Consider the following 27,785-nt stretch of genomic DNA (forward strand, 5'->3'; position numbering starts at 1 on the left):
TATTTCTGACTTTATGTTTTTTTTTTACCCCATATGTAACTCTGTGTTGTTTTTATTGCACTACTTTGCTTTATCTTGGCCAGGTCGCAGTTGTAAATGAGAACCTGTTCTCAACTGGCTTACCTGGTTAAATAAAGGTGGAAAAAAAAAAAAAAAAAAAAAAAAGACAACACTGTTAAAACATGATGACTATCTGGAGACAACACTGTGTTAAAACATGATGACTATCTGGAGACAACACTGTGTTAAAACACGATGACTATCTGGAGACAACATCCTGTTAAAACATGATGACTATCTGGAGACAACACTGTGTTAAAACATGATGACTATCTGGAGACAACACTGTGTTAAAACATGATGACTATCTGGAGACAACACTGTGTTAAAACATGATGACTATGTGGAGACAACACTGTGTTAAAACATGATGACTTTCTGGAGACAACATCCGGTTAAAACATGATGACTATCTGGAGACAACACTGTGTTATAACATGATGACTATCTGGAGACAACACTGTGTTATAACATGATGACTATCTGGAGACAACATCCTGTTATAACATGATGACTATCTGGAGACAACATCCTGTTATAACATGATGACTATCTGGAGACAACACTGTGTTAAAACATGATGACTATCTGGAGACAACACTGTGTTATAACATGATGACTATCTGGAGACAACACTGTGTTATAACATGATGACTATCTGGAGACAACATCCTGTTATAACATGATGACTATCTGGAGACAACATCCTGTTATAACATGATGACTATCTGGAGACAACACTGTGTTAAAACATGATGACTATCTGGAGACAACACTGTGTTATAACATGATGACTATCTGGAGACAACACTGTGTTATAACATGATGACTATCTGGAGACAACACTGTGTTATAACATGATGACTATCTGGAGACAACACTGTGTTAAAACATGATGACTATCTGGAGACAACATCCTTTTATAACATGATGACTATCTAGAGACAACACTGTGTTAAAACATGATGACTATCTGGAGACAACACTGTGTTAAAACATGATGACTATCTGGAGACAACATCCTGTTATAACATGATGACTATCTGGAGACAACACTGTGTTAAAACATGATGACTATCTGGAGACAACATCCTGTTAAAACATGATGACTATCTGGAGACAACACTGTGTTAAAACATGATGACTATCTGGAGACAACACTGTGTTAAAACATGATGACTATCTGGAGACAACATCCTGTTATAACATGATGACTATCTGGAGACAACACTGTGTTATAACATGATGACTATCTGGAGACAACACTGTGTTATAACATGATGACTATCTGGAGACAACACTGTGTTAAAACACGATGACTATCTGGAGACAACATCCTGTTAAAACATTATGACTATCTGGAGACAACACTGTGTTAAAACATGATGACTATCTGGAGACAACACTGTGTTAAAACACGATGACTATCTGGAGACAACATCCTGTTAAAACATGATGACTATCTGGAGACAACACTGTGTTAAAACATGATGACTATCTGGAGACAACACTGTGTTAAAACACGATGACTATCTGGAGACAACATCCTGTTAAAACATGATGACTATCTGGAGACAACACTGTGTTAAAACATGATGACTATCTGGAGACAACACTGTCTTAAAACATGATGACTATCTGGAGACATAGTTTCTCAAATGACTGCCTCGCCTGGTTCACCAACTACTTCTCAGATAGAGTTCAGTGTGTCAAATCGGAGGGCCTGTTGTCTGGACCTATGGCAGTCTCTATGGGGGTGCCACAGGGTTCAATTCTTGGGCCGACACTTTTCTCCGTGTATATCAATGATGTCGCTCTTGCTGCTGGTGACTCTCAGATCCACCTCTACGCAGACGACACCATTTTGTATACATCTGGCCCTTCATTGGACACTGTGTTAACAAACCTCCAAACGAGCTTCAATGCCATACAACAATCCTTCAGTAGCCTTCAACTGCTCTTAAACACTAGTAAAACTAAATGCATGCTTTTCAATCGAACGCTGCTAGCACCCGCCCACCCGACTAGAATCACCACTCTTGACGGGTCTGACCTAGAGTATGTGGACAACTACAAATACCTAGGTGTCTGGTTAGACTGTAAACTCAACTTCCAGACTCACATAAAGAATCTCCAATCCAAAGTTAAATCTAGAATCGGCTTCCTATTTCGCAACAAAGCCTCCTTCACTCATGCTGCCAAACATGCCCTCGTAAAACTGACTATCCTACCGATCCTTGACTTCGGTGATGTCATTTACAAAATAGCCTCCAACACTCTACTCAGCAAATTGGATGTAGTCTATCACAGTGCCATCCGTTTTGTCTCCAAAGCCCCATACACTACCCACCACTGTGACCTGTACGCTCTTGTTGGCTGGTCCTCACTACATGTTCGTCGTCAAACCCACTGGCTCCAGGCCATCTATAAATCACTGCTAGGCAAATCCCCGCCTTATCTTAGCTCATTGGTCACCATAGCAGCACCCACCCGTAGTCTGCGCTCCAGCAGGTATATCTCACTGGTCATTCCCAAAGCCAACACCTCCTTTGGCCGCCATTCCTTCCAGTTCTCTGCTGCCAATGACTGGAACGAATTGCAAAAATCTCTGAAGCTGGAGACTCTTATCTCCCTCAATAACTTTAAGCATCAGTTGTCAGAGCACCTTACCGATCACTGCACCTGTACACAGCCCATCTGAAATTAGCCCACCCAACTACCTCATCCCTATATTGTTATTTATTTTGCTCTTTTGCACCCCAGTATCTCTATTTGCACATCATCTCTTGCACATCTAGCATTCCAGTGTTAATACTATTGTAATTATTCTGCACTATAGCCTATTTATTGCCTTACCTCCATAACTTGCTACATTTGCACACACTGTATATATATTTTCTGTTGTATTTCTGACTTTATGTTTTTTTTTTACCCCATATGTAACTCTGTGTTGTTTTTATTGCACTACTTTGCTTTATCTTGGCCAGGTCGCAGTTGTAAATGAGAACCTGTTCTCAACTGGCTTACCTGGTTAAATAAAGGTGGAAAAAAAAAAAAAAAAAAAAAAAAGACAACACTGTGTTAAAACATGATGACTATCTGGAGACAACACTGTGTTAAAACATGATGACTATCTGGAGACAACACTGTGTTAAAACACGATGACTATCTGGAGACAACATCCTGTTAAAACATGATGACTATCTGGAGACAACACTGTGTTAAAACATGATGACTATCTGGAGACAACACTGTGTTAAAACATGATGACTATCTGGAGACAACACTGTGTTAAAACATGATGACTATGTGGAGACAACACTGTGTTAAAACATGATGACTTTCTGGAGACAACATCCGGTTAAAACATGATGACTATCTGGAGACAACACTGTGTTATAACATGATGACTATCTGGAGACAACACTGTGTTATAACATGATGACTATCTGGAGACAACATCCTGTTATAACATGATGACTATCTGGAGACAACATCCTGTTATAACATGATGACTATCTGGAGACAACACTGTGTTAAAACATGATGACTATCTGGAGACAACACTGTGTTATAACATGATGACTATCTGGAGACAACACTGTGTTATAAAATGATGACTATCTGGAGACAACATCCTGTTATAACATGATGACTATCTGGAGACAACATCCTGTTATAACATGATGACTATCTGGAGACAACACTGTGTTAAAACATGATGACTATCTGGAGACAACACTGTGTTATAACATGATGACTATCTGGAGACAACACTGTGTTATAACATGATGACTATCTGGAGACAACACTGTGTTATAACATGATGACTATCTGGAGACAACACTGTGTTAAAACATGATGACTATCTGGAGACAACATCCTTTTATAACATGATGACTATCTAGAGACAACACTGTGTTAAAACATGATGACTATCTGGAGACAACACTGTGTTAAAACATGATGACTATCTGGAGACAACATCCTGTTATAACATGATGACTATCTGGAGACAACACTGTGTTAAAACATGATGACTATCTGGAGACAACATCCTGTTAAAACATGATGACTATCTGGAGACAACACTGTGTTAAAACATGATGACTATCTGGAGACAACACTGTGTTAAAACATGATGACTATCTGGAGACAACATCCTGTTATAACATGATGACTATCTGGAGACAACACTGTGTTATAACATGATGACTATCTGGAGACAACACTGTGTTATAACATGATGACTATCTGGAGACAACATCCTGTTATAACATGATGACTATCTGGAGACAACACTGTGTTAAAACATGATGACTATCTGGAGACAACACTGTGTTAAAACATGATGACTATCTGGAGACAACATCCTGTTAAAACATGATGACTATCTGGAGACAACACTGTGTTATAACATGATGACTATCTGGAGACAACATCCTGTTATAACATGATGACTATCTGGAGACAACATCCTGTTATAACATGATGACTATCTGGAGACAACATCCTGTTATAACATGATGACTATCTGGAGACAACACTGTGTTAAAACATGATGACTATCTGGAGACAACATCCTGTTAAAACATGATGACTATCTGGAGACAACACTGTGTTAAAACATGATGACTATCTGGAGACAACACTGTGTTATAACATGATGACTATCTGGAGACAACATCCTGTTATAACATGATGACTATCTGGAGACAACATCCTGTTATAACATGATGACTATCTGGAGACAACATCCTGTTATAACATGATGACTATCTGGAGACAACATCCTGTTATAACATGATGACTATCTGGAGACAACATCCTGTTAAAACACGATGACTATCTGGAGACAACATCCTGTTATAACATGATGACTATCTGGAGTCAACACTGTGTTAAAACATGATGACTATCTGGAGACAACATCCTGTTATAACATGATGACTATCTGGAGACAACATCCTGTTAAAACACGATGACTATCTGGAGACAACATCCTGTTATAACATGATGACTATCTGGAGACAACACTGTGTTAAAACATGATGACTATCTGGAGACAACATCCTGTTATAAGATGATGACTATCTGGAGACAACATCCTGTTATAACATGATGAATATCTGGAGACAACATCCTGTTATAACATGATGACTATCTGGAGACAACATCCTGTTATAAGATGATGACTATCTGGAGACAACATCCTGTTATAACATGATGACTATCTGGAGACAACATCCTGTTATAACATGATGACTATCTGGAGACAACACTGTGTTAAAACATGATGACTATCTGGAGACAACACTGTGTTAAAACACGATGACTATCTGGAGACAACATCCTGTTATAACATGATGACTATCTGGAGACAACACTGTGTTAAAACACGATTACTATCTGGAGACAACATCCTGTTATAACATGATGACTATCTGGAGACAACACTGTGTTAAAACATGATGACTATCTGGAGACAACATCCTGTTATAACATGATGACTATCTGGAGACAACATCCTGTTATAACATGATGACTATTTGGAGACAACATCCTGTTATAACATGATGACTATCTGGAGACAACATCCTGTTATAACATGATGACTATCTGGAGACAACACTGTGTTAAAACATGATGACTATCTGGAGACAACACTGTGTTAAAACACGATGACTATCTGGAGACAACATCCTGTTATAACATGATGACTATCTGGAGACAACACTGTGTTAAAACATGATGACTATCTGGAGACAACATCCTGTTAAAACATGATGACTATCTGGAGACAACATCCTGTTAAAACATGATGACTATCTGGAGACAACACTGTGTTAAAACACGATGACTATCTGGAGACAACATCCTGTTATAACATGATGACTATCTGGAGACAACACTGTGTTAAAACATGATGACTATCTGGAGACAACACTGTGTTAAAACACGATGACTATCTGGAGACAACATCCTGTTATAACATGATGACTATCTGGAGACAACACTGTGTTAAAACATGATGACTATCTGGAGACAACATCCTGTTAAAACATGATGACTATCTGGAGACAACACTGTGTTAAAACATGATGACTATCTGGAGACAACATCCTGTTATAACATGATGACTATCTGGAGACAACACTGTGTTAAAACATGATGACTATCTGGAGACAACACTGTGTTAAAACATGATGACTATCTGGAGACAACACTGTGTTAAAACATGATGACTATCTGGAGACAACACTGTGTTAAAACATGATGACTATCTGGAGACAACACTGTGTTAAAACATGATGACTATCTGGAGACAACATCCTGTTATAACATGATGACTATCTGGAGACAACATCCTGTTATAACATGATGACTATCTGGAGACAACATCCTGTTAAAACACGATGACTATCTGGAGACAACATCCTGTTATAACATGATGACTATCTGGAGTCAACACTATGTTAAAACATGATGACTATCTGGAGACAACATCCTGTTATAACATGATGACTATCTGGAGACAACATCCTGTTAAAACACGATGACTATCTGGAGACAACATCCTGTTATAACATGATGACTATCTGGAGACAACACTGTGTTAAAACATGATGACTATCTGGAGACAACATCCTGTTATAAGATGATGACTATCTGGAGACAACATCCTGTTATAACATGATGAATATCTGGAGACAACATCCTGTTATAACATGATGACTATCTGGAGACAACATCCTGTTATAAGATGATGACTATCTGGAGACAACATCCTGTTATAACATGATGACTATCTGGAGACAACATCCTGTTATAACATGATGACTATCTGGAGACAACACTGTGTTAAAACATGATGACTATCTGGAGACAACACTGTGTTAAAACACGATGACTATCTGGAGACAACATCCTGTTATAACATGATGACTATCTGGAGACAACACTGTGTTAAAACACGATTACTATCTGGAGACAACATCCTGTTATAACATGATGACTATCTGGAGACAACACTGTGTTAAAACATGATGACTATCTGGAGACAACATCCTGTTATAACATGATGACTATCTGGAGACAACATCCTGTTATAACATGATGACTATTTGGAGACAACATCCTGTTATAACATGATGACTATCTGGAGACAACATCCTGTTATAACATGATGACTATCTGGAGACAACACTGTGTTAAAACATGATGACTATCTGGAGACAACACTGTGTTAAAACACGATGACTATCTGGAGACAACATCCTGTTATAACATGATGACTATCTGGAGACAACACTGTGTTAAAACATGATGACTATCTGGAGACAACATCCTGTTAAAACATGATGACTATCTGGAGACAACATCCTGTTAAAACATGATGACTATCTGGAGACAACACTGTGTTAAAACACGATGACTATCTGGAGACAACATCCTGTTATAACATGATGACTATCTGGAGACAACACTGTGTTAAAACATGATGACTATCTGGAGACAACACTGTGTTAAAACACGATGACTATCTGGAGACAACATCCTGTTATAACATGATGACTATCTGGAGACAACACTGTGTTAAAACATGATGACTATCTGGAGACAACATCCTGTTAAAACATGATGACTATCTGGAGACAACACTGTGTTAAAACATGATGACTATCTGGAGACAACATCCTGTTATAACATGATGACTATCTGGAGACAACACTGTGTTAAAACATGATGACTATCTGGAGACAACACTGTGTTAAAACATGATGACTATCTGGAGACAACACTGTGTTAAAACATGATGACTATCTGGAGACAACACTGTGTTAAAACATGATGACTATCTGGAGACAACACTGTGTTAAAACATGATGACTATCTGGAGACAACATCCTGTTATAACATGATGACTATCTGGAGACAACATCCTGTTATAACATGATGACTATCTGGAGACAACATCCTGTTAAAACACGATGACTATCTGGAGACAACATCCTGTTATAACATGATGACTATCTGGAGTCAACACTGTGTTAAAACATGATGACTATCTGGAGACAACATCCTGTTATAACATGATGACTATCTGGAGACAACATCCTGTTAAAACACGATGACTATCTGGAGACAACATCCTGTTATAACATGATGACTATCTGGAGACAACACTGTGTTAAAACATGATGACTATCTGGAGACAACATCCTGTTATAAGATGATGACTATCTGGAGACAACATCCTGTTATAACATGATGACTATCTGGAGACAACATCCTGTTATAAGATGATGACTATCTGGAGACAACATCCTGTTATAAGATGATGACTATCTGGAGACAACATCCTGTTATAACATGATGACTATCTGGAGACAACATCCTGTTATAACATGATGACTATCTGGAGACAACACTGTGTTAAAACATGATGACTATCTGGAGACAACACTGTGTTAAAACACGATGACTATCTGGAGACAACATCCTGTTATAACATGATGACTATCTGGAGACAACACTGTGTTAAAACACGATTACTATCTGGAGACAACATCCTGTTATAACATGATGACTATCTGGAGACAACACTGTGTTAAAACATGATGACTATCTGGAGACAACATCCTGTTATAACATGATGACTATCTGGAGACAACATCCTGTTATAACATGATGACTATCTGGAGACAACATCCTGTTATAACATGATGACTATCTGGAGACAATATCCTGTTATAACATGATGACTATCTGGAGACAACACTGTGTTAAAACATGATGACTATCTGGAGACAACACTGTGTTAAAACACGATGACTATCTGGAGACAACATCCTGTTATAACATGATGACTATCTGGAGACAACACTGTGTTAAAACATGATGACTATCTGGAGACAACACTGTGTTAAAACATGATGACTATCTGGAGACAACACTGTGTTAAAACATGATTACTATCTGTAGACAACATCCTGTTAAAACATGATGACTATCTGGAGACAACACTGTGTTAAAACATGATGACTATCTGGAGACAACACTGTGTTAAAACATGATGACTATCTGGAGACAACACTGTGTTAAAACATGATGACTATCTGGAGACAACATCCTGTTATAACATGATGACTATCTGGAGACAACACTGTGTTAAAACATGATTACTATCTGTAGACAACATCCTGTTAAAACATGATGACTATCTGGAGACAACACTGTGTTAAAACATGATGACTATCTGGAGACAACACTGTGTTAAAACATGATGACTATCTGGAGACAACACTGTGTTAAAACATGATGACTATCTGGAGACAACACTGTGTTAAAACATGATGACTATCTGGAGACAACACTGTGTTAAAACATGATGACTATCTGGAGACAACACTGTGTTAAAACATGATGACTATCTGGAGACAACACTGTGTTAAAACATGATGACTATCTGGAGACAACATCCTGTTATAACATGATGACTATCTGGAGACAACACTGTGTTAAAACATGACGACTATCTGGAGACAACATCCTGTTATAACATGATGACTATCTGGAGACAACATCCTGTTATAACATGATGACTATCTGGAGACAACATCCTGTTATAACATGATGACTATCTGGAGACAACATCCTGTTATAACATGATGACTATCTGGAGACAACATCCTGTTAAAACACGATGACTATCTGGAGACAACATCCTGTTATAACATGATGACTATCTGGAGACAACACTGTGTTAAAACATGATGACTATCTGGAGACAACATCCTGTTATAAGATGATGACTATCTGGAGACAACATCCTGTTATAACATGATGACTATCTGGAGACAACATCCTGTTATAACATGATGACTATCTGGAGACAACACTGTGTTAAAACACGATGACTATCTGGAGACAACATCCTGTTATAACATGATGACTATCTGGAGACAACACTGTGTTAAAACATGATGACTATCTGGAGACAACATCCTGTTAAAACATGATGACTATCTGGAGACAACACTGTGTTAAAACACGATGACTATCTGGAGACAACATCCTGTTATAACATGATGACTATCTGGAGACAACACTGTGTTAAAACATGATGACTATCTGGAGACAACATCCTGTTATAACATGATGACTATCTGGAGACAACATCCTGTTATAACATGATGACTATCTGGAGACAACATCCTGTTATAACATGATGACTATCTGGAGACAACATCCTGTTATAACATGATGACTATCTGGAGACAACACTGTGTTAAAACATGATGACTATCTGGAGACAACACTGTGTTAAAACACGATGACTATCTGGAGACAACATCCTGTTATAACATGATGACTATCTGGAGACAACACTGTGTTAAAACATGATGACTATCTGGAGACAACATCCTGTTAAAACATGATGACTATCTGGAGACAACATCCTGTTAAAACATGATGACTATCTGGAGACAACACTGTGTTAAAACACGATGACTATCTGGAGACAACATCCTGTTATAACATGATGACTATCTGGAGACAACACTGTGTTAAAACATGATGACTCTCACGAGACAACACTGTGTTAAAACACGATGACTATCTGGAGACAACATCCTGTTATAACATGATGACTATCTGGAGACAACACTGTGTTAAAACATGATGACTATCTGGAGACAACATCCTGTTAAAACATGATGACTATCTGGAGACAACACTGTGTTAAAACATGATGACTATCTGGAGACAACATCCTGTTATAACATGATGACTATCTGGAGACAACACTGTGTTAAAACATGATGACTATCTGGAGACAACACTGTGTTAAAACATGATTACTATCTGGAGACAACATCCTGTTAAAACATGATGACTATCTGGAGACAACACTGTGTTAAAACATGATGACTATCTGGAGACAACACTGTGTTAAAACATGATGACTATCTGGAGACAACACTGTGTTAAAACATGATGACTATCTGGAGACAACACTGTGTTAAAACATGATGACTATCTGGAGACAACACTGTGTTAAAACATGATGACTATCTGGAGACAACATCCTGTTATAACATGATGACTATCTGGAGACAACACTGTGTTAAAACATGATGACTATCTGGAGACAACATCCTGTTATAACATGATGACTATCTGGAGACAACATCCTGTTATAACATGATGACTATCTGGAGACAACACTGTGTTAAAACATGATGACTATCTGGAGACAACCCGAGCCGGCCTGCCGTCCTGTCCCTATCAGACTCGGACCTGGTTTACGAACTCCTGCCTGACCTGACCCTGAGCCTGCCTGCCGTCCTGTCCCTATCTGACTCTGACCTGGTTTATGAACTTCTGCCTGTCCTCGACCTGCCCTTCGCCTGCCTCCTGAGGTTTTAATAAACGACTGTGTATATTGAACCTTCCGTTTCCTGTGTCTGCGTCTGGGTCTTATCCTGAGTTCTGATCATTTGAACTGGCCATGACTGACCCAGCAGACTCGGACCAGCTCCGCAACGCCGTCTCCTCCCAAGAAGCCACCTTTCCCGAGAGAATCCGAGGTTACCCAAGTTCCCCTGAGAGTCTCCGAGGTCTGCCGACTCGCCTCTTCCTGGAGCCGATGCAACTCGGCAGAGCTAGGTTGTCTCCAGCTGAACGTTTACGCTGACTTAACACCAAGAGTTGTCTGAATTGCGGGACTACCGGTCATTACGTGTCTACCTGTCCATTAAAAGACCAGGCTCGTCAGTAGGTACTCATCGTGACGCGCACCGTTCCCAGCCGGACCCTGAATGGGGGGGCCCGGCTAACCGGATCTTTGTCCCAGACGCTGCCCGCTCCCTGGTCCTGGAATGGGCCCAAGACCATTATTCCTCCTCCACCAAACGTTACAGTTGTCACTATGCATTAGGGCAGGTAGCGTTCTCCTGGCATCTGCCAAACCCAGATTTGTCCGTTTGACTGCCAGATGGTGAAGCGTGATTCATCACTCCAGAGAACGTGTTTTCACTGCTCCAGAGTCCAATGGTGGCGAGCTTTACACCACCAGCCATCGCTTGGCATTGCGCATGGTGATCTTAGGCTTGTGTGTGGCTGTTCGGCCATGGAAACCCATTTCATTAAGCTCTCGACAAAGTTATTGTGCTGACGTTGCTTCCAGAGGCAATTTGGAACTCGGTAGTGAGTGTTGCAACTGAGGACAGACGATTTTTACTCGCTACGCGCTTCAGTTCTTCGGCGGTTCTGTGATCTTGTGTGCCTACCACTTTGCGGATGAGCCGTTGTTGCTCCTAGACATTTCCACTTCACAATAACAGCACTTACAGTTGACCGGGGCAGCTCTAGCAGGGCAGAAATTTGATGAACTGACTTGTTGGAAAGGTTGCATCCTATGACGGTGCCACGTTGAAAGTCACTGAGCTCTTCAGTAAGGCCATTCTACTGCAAATGTTTGTCTATGGAGATTGCATGGGGGTGTGCTTGATTTTATACACCTGTGAGCAACAGGTGTGGCTGAAATAGCAGAGTCCAATAATTTGAAGGAGTGTCCACATACTTTCGTATATATAGTGTATCTTAAGATGAATGCACTAACTAAGTCGCTGTGGATGACTGTCTGCTAAATGACTAATATGTAGCGCGAGGAGAGGAGTGAGATCTGCAAGGCCATGATGCTGGAACTAAAACACAGATCAGAGGTCAGACTGAGGGTTTACTCAGTTTAGTTTGTTAAATAACAACATGCTGCTGTTTCCTGCCATGCTTCCTCTGGTCAACTCTATCAACTCAAAACAAACTTCTATTGACATGTATCAGAATGTGGCCTCTCGTTCTATTCTGATCTAGTCCATTGTACTGTATAATCTACTGTACTCTGTCATAACATACACCTGTCAGCAACGGTTATCAATAAATGTCACAATACGGTACAGATTTTTGATGTGTCTTCTGTGGGGCAAGGAGATCTCCAGCTCCGCTAAAACCAACTGTGTGACATTTTCAAGGGATTGTCAAATAAATGTTACAACTACTTGGTTGTAATATGATCACCTCTTGAAGAGCAGTCAGAACTACTAATTTCCGATTATTCCATGCAAAACAATTGTGCACATTTAGCTCTATCATTAGAGTTATACAGCAAGTAACTGCAAGCTTTTCATGATCAGTAAACATCAATTGATCATGTAGTTTCAGATGGGTAGCCTATCCATTTGGCATGTAGCTAGCTGGCTAAGCAAACAACTTGTCATTTATCTTCCTTCGTCATCTTTTGTTTTGGAAAGATCTTGACATTGGCAAGTATTTGAGTCAAAACTCATCCTGGTAAAGTTGTCAGTCTGACTACTGTCATCACCACTAATAGCTGGCAAGTACATTTGGTTAATAGACGGCTATCTGTCTAGTTTATCCCTGAAAGTTAGCTTGTTAACTAGCCAATTTGACGTGGTCCATCAATCAATGTAGCCTATCATATATCTGTCAGCAGCATTTTAAACTCAATTAAAAACAATGTTGAAAAGGGGATAGTATTAGTTAGCCAACTTAGGTACGTTGGTTGGAGAAAAAAGTACATAACTTACCACTATGTTTAGCCAACTGACAAAGTTTCTTGCTACTGGTACTAGCTTGTCAACATTATTAGCTAACAATACACATTCAATTACTTCTACTGGTACTAGCTTGTCAAAATTATTAGCTACCTATACATATTACATGACTTCTACTGGTACTAGCTTGTCAACATTATTAGCTAGCTATACACATTACATGACTTCTACTGGTACTAGCTTGTCAAAATTATTAGCTACCTATACATATTACATGACTTCTACTGGTACTAGCTTGTCAACATTATTAGCTAGCAATACACATTCAATAACTTCTACTGGTACTAGCTTGCCAAAATTATTAGCAACATTATTAGCTAGCTATACACATTCAATTACTTCTACTGGTACTAGCTTGTCAACATTATTAGCTAGCAATATACATTCAATTACATCTACTGGTACTAGCTTGCCAAAATTATTAGCAACACTATTAGCTAGCTATATACATTCAATTACTTCTACTGGTACTAGCTTGTCAACATTATTAGCTACCTATACACATTACATGACTTCTACTGGTACTAGCTTGTCAACATTATTAGCTACCTATACAGATTACATGACTTCTACTGGTACTAGCTTGTCAACATTATTAGCAACATTATTATCTAGCTATACACATTACATGACTTCTACTGGTACTAGCTTGTCAACATTATTAGCTAGCTATATACAGTGGGGAAAAAAAGTATTTAGTCAGCCACCAATTTTGCAAGTTCTCCCACTTAAAAAGATGAGAGAGGCCTGTAATTGTCATCATAGGTACACGTCAACTATGACAGACAAATTGAGAAAATAAAATCCAGAAAATCACATTGTAGGATTTTTAATGAATTTATTTGCAAATTATGGTGGAAAATAAGTATTTGGTCACCTACAAACAAGCAAAATTTCTGGCTCTCACAGACCTGTAACTTCTTCTTTAAGAGGCTCCTCTGTCCTCCACTCGTTACCTGTATTAATGGCACCTGTTTGAACTTGTTATCAGTATAAAAGACACCTGTCCACAACCTCAAACAGACACACTCCAAACTCCACTATGGCCAAGACCAACGAGCTGTCAAAGGACACCAGAAACAAAATTGTAGACCTGCACCAGGCTGGGAAGACAATCTGCAATATGTAAGCAGCTTGGTTTGAAGAAATCAACTGTGGGAGCAATTATTAGGAAATGGAAGACATACAAGACCACTGATAATCTCCCTCAATCTGGGGCTCCACGCAAGATCTCACCCCGTGGGGTCAAAATGATCACAAGAACGGTGAGCAAAAATCCCAGAACCACACGGGGGGACCTAGTGAATGACCTGCAGAGAGCTGGGACCAAAGTAACAAAGCCTACCATCAGTAACACACTACGCCGCCAGGGACTCAAATCCTGCAGTGCCAGACGTGTCCCCCTGCTTAAGCCAGTACATGTCCAGGCCCGTCTGAAGTTTGCTAGAGTGCATTTGGATGATCCAGAGGAGGATTGGGAGAATGTCATATGGTCAGATGAAACCAAAATATAAATGTTTGGTAAAAACTCAACTGGTCGTGTTTGGAGGACAAAGAATGCTGAGTTGCATCCAAAGAACGCCATACCTACTGTGAAGCATGGGGGTGGAAACATCATGCTTTGGGGCTGTTTTTCTGCAAGGGGACCAGGACGACTGATCCGTGTAAAGGAAAGAATGAATGGGACCATGTATCGTGAGATTTTGAGTGAAAACCTCCTTCCATCAGCAAGGGCATTGAAGATGAAACGTGGCTGGGTCTTTCAGCATGACAATGATCCCAAACACACCGCCCGGGCAACGAAGGAGTGGCTTCGTAAGAAGCATTTCAAGGTCCTGGAGTGGCCTAGCCAGTCTCCAGATCTCAACCCCATAGAAAATCTTTGGAGGGAGTTGAAAGTCTGTGTTGCCCAGCGACAGCCCCAAAACATCACTGCTCTAGAGGAGATCTGCATGGAGGAATGGGCCAAAATACCAGCAACAGTGTGTGAAAACCTTGTGAAGACTTACAGAAAACGTTTGACCTGTGTCACTGCCAACAAAGGGTATATAACAAAGTATTGAGAAACTTTTGTTATTGACCAAATACTTATTTTCCACCATAATTTGCAAATAAATTTATAAAAAATCCTACAATGTGATTTTCTGGATTTTTATCCTAATTTTGTCTGTCATAGTTGACGTGTACCTCTGATGAAAATTACAGGCCTCTCTCATCTTTTTAAGTGGGAGAACTTGCACAATTGGTGGCTGACTAAATACTTTTTCCCCACTGTACATTACATGACTTCTACTGGTACTAGCTTGTCAACATTATTAGCAACATTATTATCTAGCTATACACATTACATGACTTCTACTGGTACTAGCTTGTCAACATTATTAGCTACCTATACACATTACATGACTTCTACTGGTACTAGCTTGTCAACATTATTATCTAGCTATACACATTACATGACTTCTACTGGTACTATCTTGTCAACATTATTAGCTAGCTATATACATTACATGACTTCTACTGGTACTAGCTTGTCAAAATTATTAGCAACATTATTATCTAGCAATACACATTACATGACTTCTACTGGTACTAGCTTGTCAACATTATTAGCTAGCTATATACATTACATGACTTCTACTGGTACTAGCTTGTCAACATTATTAGCAACATTATTATCTAGATATACACATTATATGACTTCTACTGGTGCTAGCTTGTCAACATTATTAGCTACCTATACACATTACATGACTTCTACTGGTACTAGCTTGTCACCATTATTAGCTAGCTATACACATTACATGACTTCTACTGGTACTAGCTTGTCAACATTATTAGCTACCTATACACATTACATGACTTCTACTGGTACTAGCTTATCAACATTATTAGCAACATTATTATCTACCTATACACATTACATGACTTCTACTGGTACTAGCTTGTCAACATTATTAGCTATCTATATACATTACATGACTTCTACTGATACTAGCTTGTCAACATTATTAGCTACCTATACACATTACATGACTTCTACTGGTACTAGCTTGTCAACATTATTATGTAGCTATACACATTACATGACTTCTACTGGTACTAGCTTGTCAACATTATTAGCTACCTATACACATTATATGACTTCTACTGGTACTAGCTTGTCAACATTATTAGCTAGCTATACACATTACATGACTTCTACTGGTACTAGCTTGTCAACATTATTAGCAACATTATTATCTAGCTATACACATTACATGACTTCTACTGGTACTAGCTTGTCAACATTATTAGCTACCTATACACATTATATGACTTCTACTGGTACTAGCTTGCCAACATTATTAGCAACATTATTATCTAGCTATACACATTACATGACTTCTACTGGTACTAGCTTGTCAACATTATTAGCTACCTATACACATTACATGACTTCTACTGGTACTAGCTTGTCAACATTATTAGCTACCTATACACATTACATGACTTCTACTGGTACTAGCTTGCCAACATTATTAGCAACATTATTATCTAGCTATACACATTACATGACTTCTACTGGTACTAGCTTGTCAACATTATTAGCTACCTATACACATTACATGACTTCTACTGGTACTAGCTTGTCAACATTATTAGCTACCTATACACATTACATGACTTCTACTGGTACTAGCTTGTCAACATTATTATCTAGCTATACACATTACATGACTTCTACTGGTGCTAGCTTGTCAACATTATTAGCTACCTATACACATTACATGACTTATACTGGTACTAGCTTGTCAACATTATTAGCTACCTATACACATTACATGACTTCTACTGGTACTAGCTTGTCAACATTATTTGAAACATTATTATCTACCTATACACATTACATGACTTCTACTGGTACAAGCTTGTCAACATTATTAGCTACATATTACATTACTTCTACTGGTACTAGCTTGTCAACATTATTAGCTAGCTATACACATTACATGACTTCTACTGGTACTAGCTTGTCAACATTATTATCTAGCTATACACATTACATGACTTCTACTGGTACTAGCTTGTCAACATTATTAGCTAGCTATACACATTACATGACTTCTACTGGTACTAGCTTGTCAACATTATTAGCTAGCGATACACATTACATGACTTCTACTGGTACTAGCTTGTCAACATTATTAGCTAGCTATACACATTACATGACTTCTACTGGTACTAGCTTGTCAACATTATTAGCTAGCTATACACATTACATGACTTCTACTGGTACTAGCTTGTCAACATTATTAGCTAGCTAGCTAGCTAGCTTGACAGGCAGGGCTCATAAAGGATGGACAATTCAATCAATCAATCAATTTTATTTTATATAGCCCTTCTTACATCAGCTAATATCTCGAAGTGCTGTACAGAAACCCAGCCTAAAACCCCAAACAGCTAGTAATGCAGGTGTAGAAGCACGGTGGCTAGGAAAAACTCCCTAGAAAGGCAAAACCTAGGAAGAAACCTAGAGAGGAACCAGGCTATGAGGGGTGGCCAGTCCTCTTCTGGCTGTGCCGGGTGGAGATTATTAACCTAAACCACACATACTTGTCAGGTATAGCACATTTTTATGTCACTTAAATCTCCAATTAGTGGTGGCCAATGTTGAGATAGAAAGGTGTAATCCAGCTCTGTTTCTGCACTGAAATGCATTGGAGCATGCTGCGCTTGCCCCCCAGCTGTGAATGGAATGGCATAACATTCTACTGTACTCTGTCATAACATTCTACTGTACTCTGGCATAACATTCTACTGTTCTCTGTCATAACATTCTACTGTTCTCTGTCATAACATTCTACTGTACTCTGTCATAACATTCTACTGTTCTCTGTCATAACATTCTACTGTACTGGCATAACATTCTACTGTACTCTGGCATAACATTCTACTGTACTCTGGCATAACATTCTACTGTACTCTGGCATAACATTCTACTGTACTCTGTCATAACATTCTACTGTACTCTGGCATAACATTCTACTGTACTCTGGCATAACATTCTACTGTACTCTGTCATAACATTCTACTGTACTGGCATAACATTCTACTGTACTCTGTCATAACATTCTACTGTTCTCTGTCATAACATTCTACTGTACTCTGGCATAACATTCTACTGTACTCTGGCATAACATTCTACTGTACTCTGGCATAACATTCTACTGTACTCTGTCATAACATTCTACTGTACTCTGGCATAACATTCTACTGTACTCTGGCATAACATTCTACTGTACTCTGTCATAACATTCTACTGTTCTCTGTCATAACATTCTACTGTACTCTGGCATAACATTCTACTGTTCTCTGTCATAACATTCTACTGTACTCTGTCATAACATTCTACTGTACTCTGTCATAACATTCTACTGTTCTCTGTCATAACATTCTACTGTACTCTGTCATAACATTCTACTGTTCTCTGTCATAACATTCTACTATACTCTGGCATAACATTCTACTGTACTCTGGCATAACATTCTACTGTACTCTGGCATAACATTCTACTGTACTCTGTCATAACATTCTACTGTACTGGCATATCATTCTACTGTACTCTGTCATAACATTCTACTGTACTGGCATAACATTCTACTGTACTCTGTCATAACATTCTACTGTACTGTCATAACATTCTACTGTTCTCTGTCATAACATTCTACTGTACTCTGGCATAACATTCTACTGTACTCTGGCATAACATTCTACTGTACTCTGGCATAACATTCTACTGTTCTCTGTCATAACATTCTACTGTACTGGCATAACATTCTACTGTTCTCTGTCATAACATTCTACTGTACTCTGGCATAACATTCTACTGTACTCTGGCATAACATTCTACTGTTCTCTGTCATAACATTCTACTGTACTCTGTCATAACATTCTACTGTACTCTGGCATAACATTCTACTGTACTCTGGCATAACATTCTACTGTACTGGCATAACATTCTACTGTACTCTGGCATAACATTCTACTGTACTCTGGCATAACATTCTACTGTACTGGCATAACATTCTACTGTACTCTGTCATAACATTCTACTGTACTGGCATAACATTCTACTGTACTGGCATAACATTCTACTGTACTCTGTCATAACATTCTACTGTACTCTGGCATAACATTCTACTGTACTCTGGCATAACATTCTACTGTACTCTGGCATAACATTCTACTGTACTGGCATAACATTCTACTGTACTCTGTCATAACATTCTACTGTACTCTGGCATAACATTCTACTGTACTCTGTCATAACATTCTACTGTACTCTGGCATAACATTCTACTGTACTCTGGCATAACATTCTACTGTACTCTGGCATATCATTCTACTGTACTCTGGCATATCATTCTACTGTACTCTGGCATAACATGCTACTGTACTCTGGCATAACATGCTACTGTACTCTGGCATAACATTCTACTGTACTCTGGCATAACATTCTACTGTACTCTGGCATAACATTCTACTGTACTCTGGCATAACATTCTACTGTACTGGCATAACATTCTACTGTACTCTGTCATAACATTCTACTGTACTCTGTCATAACATTCTACTGTACTCTGTCATAACATTCTACTGTACTCTGTCATAACATTCTACTGTACTGGCATAACATTCTACTGTACTCTGGCATAACATTCTACTGTTCTCTGGCATAACATTCTACTGTACTGGCATAACATTCTACTGTACTCTGGCATAACATTCTACTGTACTGGCATAACATTCTACTGTACTGGCATAACATGCTACTGTACTAGCATAACATTCTACTCCATGTTTTATTAGTGTGGACAGGTCATAAACCTGAAACTCTTTCTCCTAGTAAGTCAAGTCTTTCTGCTAGTACCACCCATGTGGCTGAAACCTGATATGCATCTCTGCATGGCAGATATCTCAGCTTGGTTGTGATAGCGAATAACTACTGTGGCATGTTAGTATGGTTGGGACTGTAATAGGGAATAGCTAGTAGCTACTGTGCCATGATAGGTCTGGTACGTACCGCGTTGTCCCCAGTCTTCCCAGACAGGATGGCCCTGGCCTTGGCCTTAGTGAGGGGGAAGTATTTGAGATAGGACTCCAGCAGCAGCTTGCCCAGGCTCCTCAGGTCGGCAGCCTCAGGGTGCATGGTGTCCATGTCAGTAGAGAACTCAGCTAGGAGCTTCTCCTTCTCAGCCTGGGGCATCCGGCCAAAACGAATGGCTGAATGGGAAACAACACAGACAGCACAACATTATCAGATCAATAATGACAAACCTCCTGGCATTGACAACTTAGATGGAAAGCTACTGAGGATGGTAGCGGACTCTATGGCCACTCCTATCTGTCATATCTTTAATCTGAGCCTAGAGGAAAGTGTTTGTCCTCAGGCCTAGAAGGAAGCATAAGTCATTCCGCTACCCAAGAGTGGTAAAGCAGCCTTTACTGGTTCTAACAGCAGACCTATCAGCTTGCTGCCAGCTCTTAGCAAACTGTTGGAAAAAATGGCGTTTGACCAAATACAATGCTATTTCTCTGTAAACAAATTGACAACAGACTTTCAGCATGCTTATAGAGAAGGGCACTCAACATGTACTGCACTGACACACATTACTGATGATTGGTTGAAAGAAATTGATAAGAAGAAGATTGTGGGAGCTGTACTGTTAGATTTCAGTGCAGCCTTTGATATTATTGACCATATCCTGTTGTTGATAAAAACGTATGTTTTATGGCTTTTCAACCTCTGCTATATCGTGGATTCAGAGCTATCGATCTAATAAAACTCAGAGGGTTTTCTTTAATGGAAGCCTCTCTAATGTCAAACATGTAAAGTTGGGTGTACTGCAGGGCAGCTCTCTAGGCTTCCATTGCAGGACAAATTTTAGTGGAATGGCGCCGGAGGGGATGGCTGCCGTTTTATGGACTCTTAACCAACCGTGCTATTTGGTTTGTTTTTTCGCATTGTTTGTAACTTATTTTGTACATAATGGTGCTGCTACCGTCTCTTATGACCGAAAAGAGCTTCTGGACATCAGAACAGCGATTACTCAGCGTGAACTGGACAAATAATTTTTCTTTAATGAGTTGGACGAGAGGGATTTGCTCCAGACACCCGACAGGACCCTTATCCCCGTAATTCGCAGGAGAAAGAGACAGAGATATTGCGGAAGGAGATCGGGGTGCCTGGTAAGGAGCTGGCGACGAGTGGCTAATCTGCCTTTGCCATCGGTAATAATAATAATAATAATATGCCATTTAGCAGACGCTTTTATCCAAAGCGACTTACAGTCATGCGTGCATAATTTTTTTTGTGTACGGTACTATTGGCCAACGTACAATCGCTTGATTTGATTAGGCCCACTACTCTTTTGACCTGCCACTGGCATTAAACAAAGCATGTGTGTCCATGTATGCTGACGATTCAACCATATACAGTACCAGTCAAAAGTACTTTTTCTACTGACAAAAGGTTGGCTATTTGAAGAATCTCAAATATATTTTGATTTGTTTAACACTTTTTTGGTTACTACATGATTCCATATGTGTTATTTCATAGTTTTGATGTCTTCACTATTATTCTACAATGTAGAAAATAGTAAAAAAATAAAGAAAAACCCTTCAATGAGTAGGTGTGTCCAAACTTTTGACTGGTCGTGTACGTGTCAGCAACCATAGCTAATGAAGTCACTGAAACTCTTAACAAGGAGTTGCAGTCAGTTTTGGAATGGGGTGGCCAGTAATAAACTGGTCCTGAACATCTCTAAAACTAAGAACATTGTATTTGGTACAAATCTGGTAATGAATGGTGTGGCAGTTGAACAAGTTGAGGAGACTAAATTACTTGGTGTTACCTTAGATTGTAAACTGTCATGGTCAAAACATTTAGATTCAATGGTTGTAAAGACGGGAAGAGGTATGACCATAGTTGTCACGGATTCAGCCGAGGCTGCTCCTCCTCCCTGCTCGGGCAGGCTTCGGCGTTCGTCGTCCCCGGAGTACTAGCTGCCACCGATCTATGTTTCGGTGTTTGACTTGTTGTGTCTGATTGTGTACACCTGTTCCCCATTATGTTGTATTGTATTCCCTATTTAACCCTCTGTCGTGCATTGTGTGTTATTGTTTTGTGTCATCGACAGTGTACCGGTTGTTAGTTTTCTCCGTTGTTTGGAGACTGTTTATTTCATTTTACATTTACATTTTAGTCATTTAGCAGATGCTCTTATCCAGAGCGACTTACAGTTAGTGCATACATTATAATTTTGTAGATTTTTTTTTATTATTATTATTATTATTATTTTTATACTGGCCCCCCATGGGAATCGAACCCACAACCCTGGCGTTGCAAACGCCATGCTCTACCAACTGAGCTACCTCCCTGCCAGCCATTCCCTCCCCTACCCTACCCTGGACGACGCTGAGCCAATTGTGTGGGTCTCCCGGTCGCGGCCAGCTACGACAGAGCCTGGATTCGAACCAGGATCTCTAGTGGCACAGTTAGCACTGCGATGCAGTGCCTTAGACCACTGCGCCACTGGCGACTTTTATTAAAGTACGATTTCCAGTAGCTCTGTGTCCTGCGTGTGACTTCACCTACCGCATTTCACTGTCGCCGTTTCTGACAATAGTGAAGTGATGCTCTGCTTTTTTGAGACCACACTCCACAAAGCAAGTCCTGCAGGCTCTAGTTTTGTCTTATCTTGATTATTGTCCAGTCATGTGGTCAAGTGCTGCAAAGAAAGACCTACTTAAGCTGCGGATGGACATCATGAAAATGATCGAAGAGGTTGAGGGTAGAGGAAGTTCAGGAGTAAAAACAAACAAAATATAACTTTTGTAAAGTTGACTGTCCATAAAATGTTTATAGTATGTATAAGCTGGAAGTAGAGGCCTAAGCGTTGTTGTTCACTAGTTTACTCCAATTAGGGAAGGGGTGGTGGGGTTGGAAAGTAATAAAGGGAAATATATTTTTTTAAAGGATATGTATATGTATGTATATGTATTTATATGTATGTATGTGTATATATATATGTATGTATATATGTATGTATATATATATATATGTATATATATATATATATATATATATATATATATATATATATATATATATATATATATATATATATATATATATATATATATATATATATATATATACACAGTGGGGAAAAAAGTATTTAGTCAGCCACCAATTGTGCAAGTTCTCCCACTTAAAAAGATGAGAGAGGCCTATAATTTTCATCATAGGTACACGTCAACTATGACAGAGAAATTGAGAAAAAAAATCCAGAAAATCACATTGTAGGATTTTTAATGAATTTATTTGCAAATTATGGTGGAAAATAAGTATTTGATCAACTACAAACAAGCAAGATTTCTGGCTCTCACAGACCTGTAACTTCTTCTTTAAGAGGCTCCTCTGTCCTCCACTCGTTACCTGTATTAATGGCACCTGTTTGAACTTGTTATCAGTATAAAAGAGACCTGTCCACAACCTCAAACAGTCACACTCCAAACTCCACTATGGCCAAGACCAAAGAGCTGTCAAAGGACGCCAGAAACAAAATTGTAGACCTGCACCAGGCTGGGAAGACTGAATCTGCAATAGGTAAGCAGCTTGGTTTGAAGAAATAAACTGTGGGAGCAATTATTGGGAAATGGAAGACATACAAGACCACTGATAATCTCCCTCGATCTGGGGCTCCACGCAAGATCTCACCCCGTGGGGTCAAAATGATCACAAGAACGGTGAGCAAAAATCCCAGAACCACACGGGTGGACCTAGTGAATGACCTGCAGAGAGCTGGGACCAAAGTAACAAAGCCTACCATCAGTAACACACTACGCCGCCAGGGACTCAAATCCTGCAGTGGCAGACGTGTCCCCCTGCTTAAGCCAGTACATGTCCAGGCCCGTCTGAAGTTTGCTAGAGTGCATTTGGATGATCCAGAAGAGGATTGGGAGAATGTCATGTGGTCAGATGAAACCAAAATATAACTTTTTGGTAAAAACTCAACTCGTCGTGTTTGGAGGACAAAGAATGCTGAGTTGCATCCAAAGAACACCATACCTACTGTGAAACATGGGGGTGGAAACATCATGCTTTGGGGCTGTTTTTCTGCAAAGGGACCAGGACGACTGTTCCGTGTAAAGGAAATAATGAATGGGGCCATGTATCGTGAGATTTTGAGTGAAAACCTCCTTCCATCAGCAAGGGCATTGAAGATGAAACGTGGCTGGGTCTTTCAGCAGGACAATGATCCCAAACACACCGCCCGGGCAACGAAGGAGTGGCTTCGTAAGAAGCATTTCAAGGTCCTGGAGTGGCCTAGCCAGTCTCCAGATCTCAACCCCATAGAAAATCTTTGGAGGGAGTTGAAAGTCCGTGTTGCCCAGCGACAGCCCCAAAACATCACTGCTCTAGAGGAGATCTGCATGGAGGAATGGGCCAAAATACAAGCAACAGTGTGTGAAAACCTTGTGAAGACTTACAGAAAACATTTGACCTGTGTCATTGCCAACAAAGGGTATATAACAAAGTATTGAGAAACTTTTGTTATTGACCAAATACTTATTTTCCACCATAATTTGCAAATAAATTCATTAAAAATCCTACGATGTGATTTTCTGGATTTTTTTGTCAAATTTTGTCTGTCATAGTTGACGTGTACCTATGATGAAAATTACAGGCCTCTCTCATCTTTTTAAGTGGGAGAACTTGCACAATTGGTGGCTGACTAAATACTTTTTTCCCCCACTGTATATATATATATATATATATATATATATATATATATATACACACACAGTGGGGAGAACAAGTATTTGATACACTGACGATTTTGCAGGTTTTCCTACTTACAAAGCATGTAGAGGTCTGTAATTTTGATCATAGGTAACTTCAACTGTGAGAGACGGAATCTAAAACAAAAATCCAGAAAATCACATTGTATGATTTTTAAGTAATTAATTTGCATTTTATTGCATGACATAAGTATTTGATCACCTACCAACCAGTAAGAATTCCGGCTCTCACAGACCTGTTAGTTTTTCTTTAAGAAGCCCTCCTGTTCTCCACTCATTACCTGTATTAACTGCACATGTTTGAACTCATTACCTGTATAAAAGACACCTGTTCACACACTCAATCAAACAGACTCCAATCTCTCCACAATGACCAAGACCAGAGAGCTGTGTAAGGACATCAGGGATAAAATTGTAGACCTGCACAAGGCTGGGATGGGCTACATGACAATAGGCAAGCAGCTTGGTGAGAAGGCAACAACTGTTGGCCCAATTATTAGAAAATGGAAGAAGTTCAAGATGACAGTCAATCACTCTCGGTCTGGGGCTCCATGCAAGATCTCACCTCGTGGGGCATCAATGATCATGAGGAAGGTGAGGGATCAGCCCAGAACTACACGGCAGGACCTGGTCAATGACCTGAAGAGAGCTGGGACCACAGTCTCAAAGAAAACCATTAGTAACACACTACGCCGTCATGGATTAAACCCCTGCTCAAGCCAGCGCATATCCAGGCCCGTCTGAAGTTTGCCAATGACCATCTGGATGATCCAGAGGAGGAATGGGAGAAGGTCATGTGGTCTGATGAGTCAAAAATAGAGCTTTTTGGTCTAAACTCCACTCGCCGTGTTTGGAGGAAGAAGAAGGATGAGTACAACCCCAAGAACACCATCCCAACCGTGAAGCATGGAGGTGGAAACATCATTCTTTGGGGATGCTTTTCTGCAAAGGGGACAGGACGACTGCACCGTATTGAGGAGAGGATGGATGGGGCCATGTATCGCGAGATCTTGGCCAACTTCCCTCAGTAAGAGCATTGAAGATGGGTCGTGGCTGGGTCTTCCAGCATGACAACGACCCGAAACACACAGCCAGGGCAACTAAGGAGTGGCTCCGTAAGAAGCATCTCAAGGTCCTGGAGTGGCCTAGCCAGTCTCCAGACCTGAACCCAATAGAACATCTTTGGAGGGAGCTGAAAGTCCGTATTGCCCAGCGACAGCCCCGAAACCTGAAGGATCTGGAGAAGGTCACGACGAGTTGAGTTTTTACCAAAAAGTTATATTTTGGTTTCATCTGACCAAATGACATTCTCCCAATCCTCTTCTGGGTCATCCAAATGCACTCTAGCACACTTCAGACGGGCCTGGACATGTACTGGCTTAAGCAGGGGGACACGTCTGGCACTGCAGGATTTGAGTCCCTGGCGGCGTAGTGTGTTACTGATGGTAGGCTTTGTTACTTTGGTCACAGCTCTCTGCAGGTCATTCACTAGGTCCACCCGTGTGGTTCTGGGATTTTTGCTCACCGTTCTTGTGATCATTTTGACCCCACGGGGTTAGATCTTGCGTGGATTCCCAGATCGAGGGAGATTATCAGTGGTCTTGTATGTCTTCCATTTCCTAATAATTGCTCCCACAGTTGATTTCTTCAAACCAAGCTGCTTACCATTTGCAGATTCAGTCTTCCCAGCCTGGTGCAGGTCTACAATTTTGTTTCTGGTGTCCTTTGACAGCTCTTTGGTCTTGGCCATAGTGGAGTTTGGAGTGTGACTGTTTGAGGTTGTGGACAGGTCTCTGTTATACTGATAACAAGTTCAAACAGGTGCCATTAATACAGGTAACGAGTGGAGGACAGAGGAGCCTCTTAAAGAAGAAGTTAGAGGTCTGTGAGAGCCAGAAATCTTGCTTGTTTGTAGGTGACCATATACTTATTTTCCACCATAATTTGCAAATAAATTCATTAAAAATCCTACAATGTGATTTTCTGGACATCTTTTTAAGTGGGAGAACTTGCACAATTGGTGGCTGACTAAATACTTTTTTTCCCCACTGTATACAGTGAGGGAAAAAAGTATTTGATCCCCTGCTGATTTTGTACGTTTGCCCACTGACAAAGACATGATCAGTCTATAATTTTAATGGTAGGTTTATTTGAACAGTGAGAGACAGAATAACAACAACAAAAAAATCCAGAAAAACGCATGTCAAAAATGTTATAAATTGATTTTCATTTTAA

General features: G+C 39.8%; 1 protein-coding gene across 1 annotated transcript in view; it reads right to left on the reverse strand.

Moving 5' to 3' along the window:
• The window catches only part of pparg (peroxisome proliferator-activated receptor gamma), a 227,358-nt gene that overhangs the window by 97,723 nt on the left and 101,850 nt on the right, over window positions 1-27,785 (reverse strand). Inside the window, exon 5 of the mRNA XM_084167902.1 lies at window positions 20,767-20,966. Within this exon, the coding sequence (XP_084024028.1) occupies window positions 20,767-20,966 (200 nt within the window). The remainder of the gene's footprint in view (window positions 1-20,766; window positions 20,967-27,785) is intronic.

The sequence above is a fragment of the Coregonus lavaretus genome (assembly GCF_964263955.1).
Source record: "Coregonus lavaretus genome assembly, chromosome: 8".
Lineage (NCBI taxonomy): Eukaryota > Metazoa > Chordata > Actinopteri > Salmoniformes > Salmonidae > Coregonus > Coregonus lavaretus.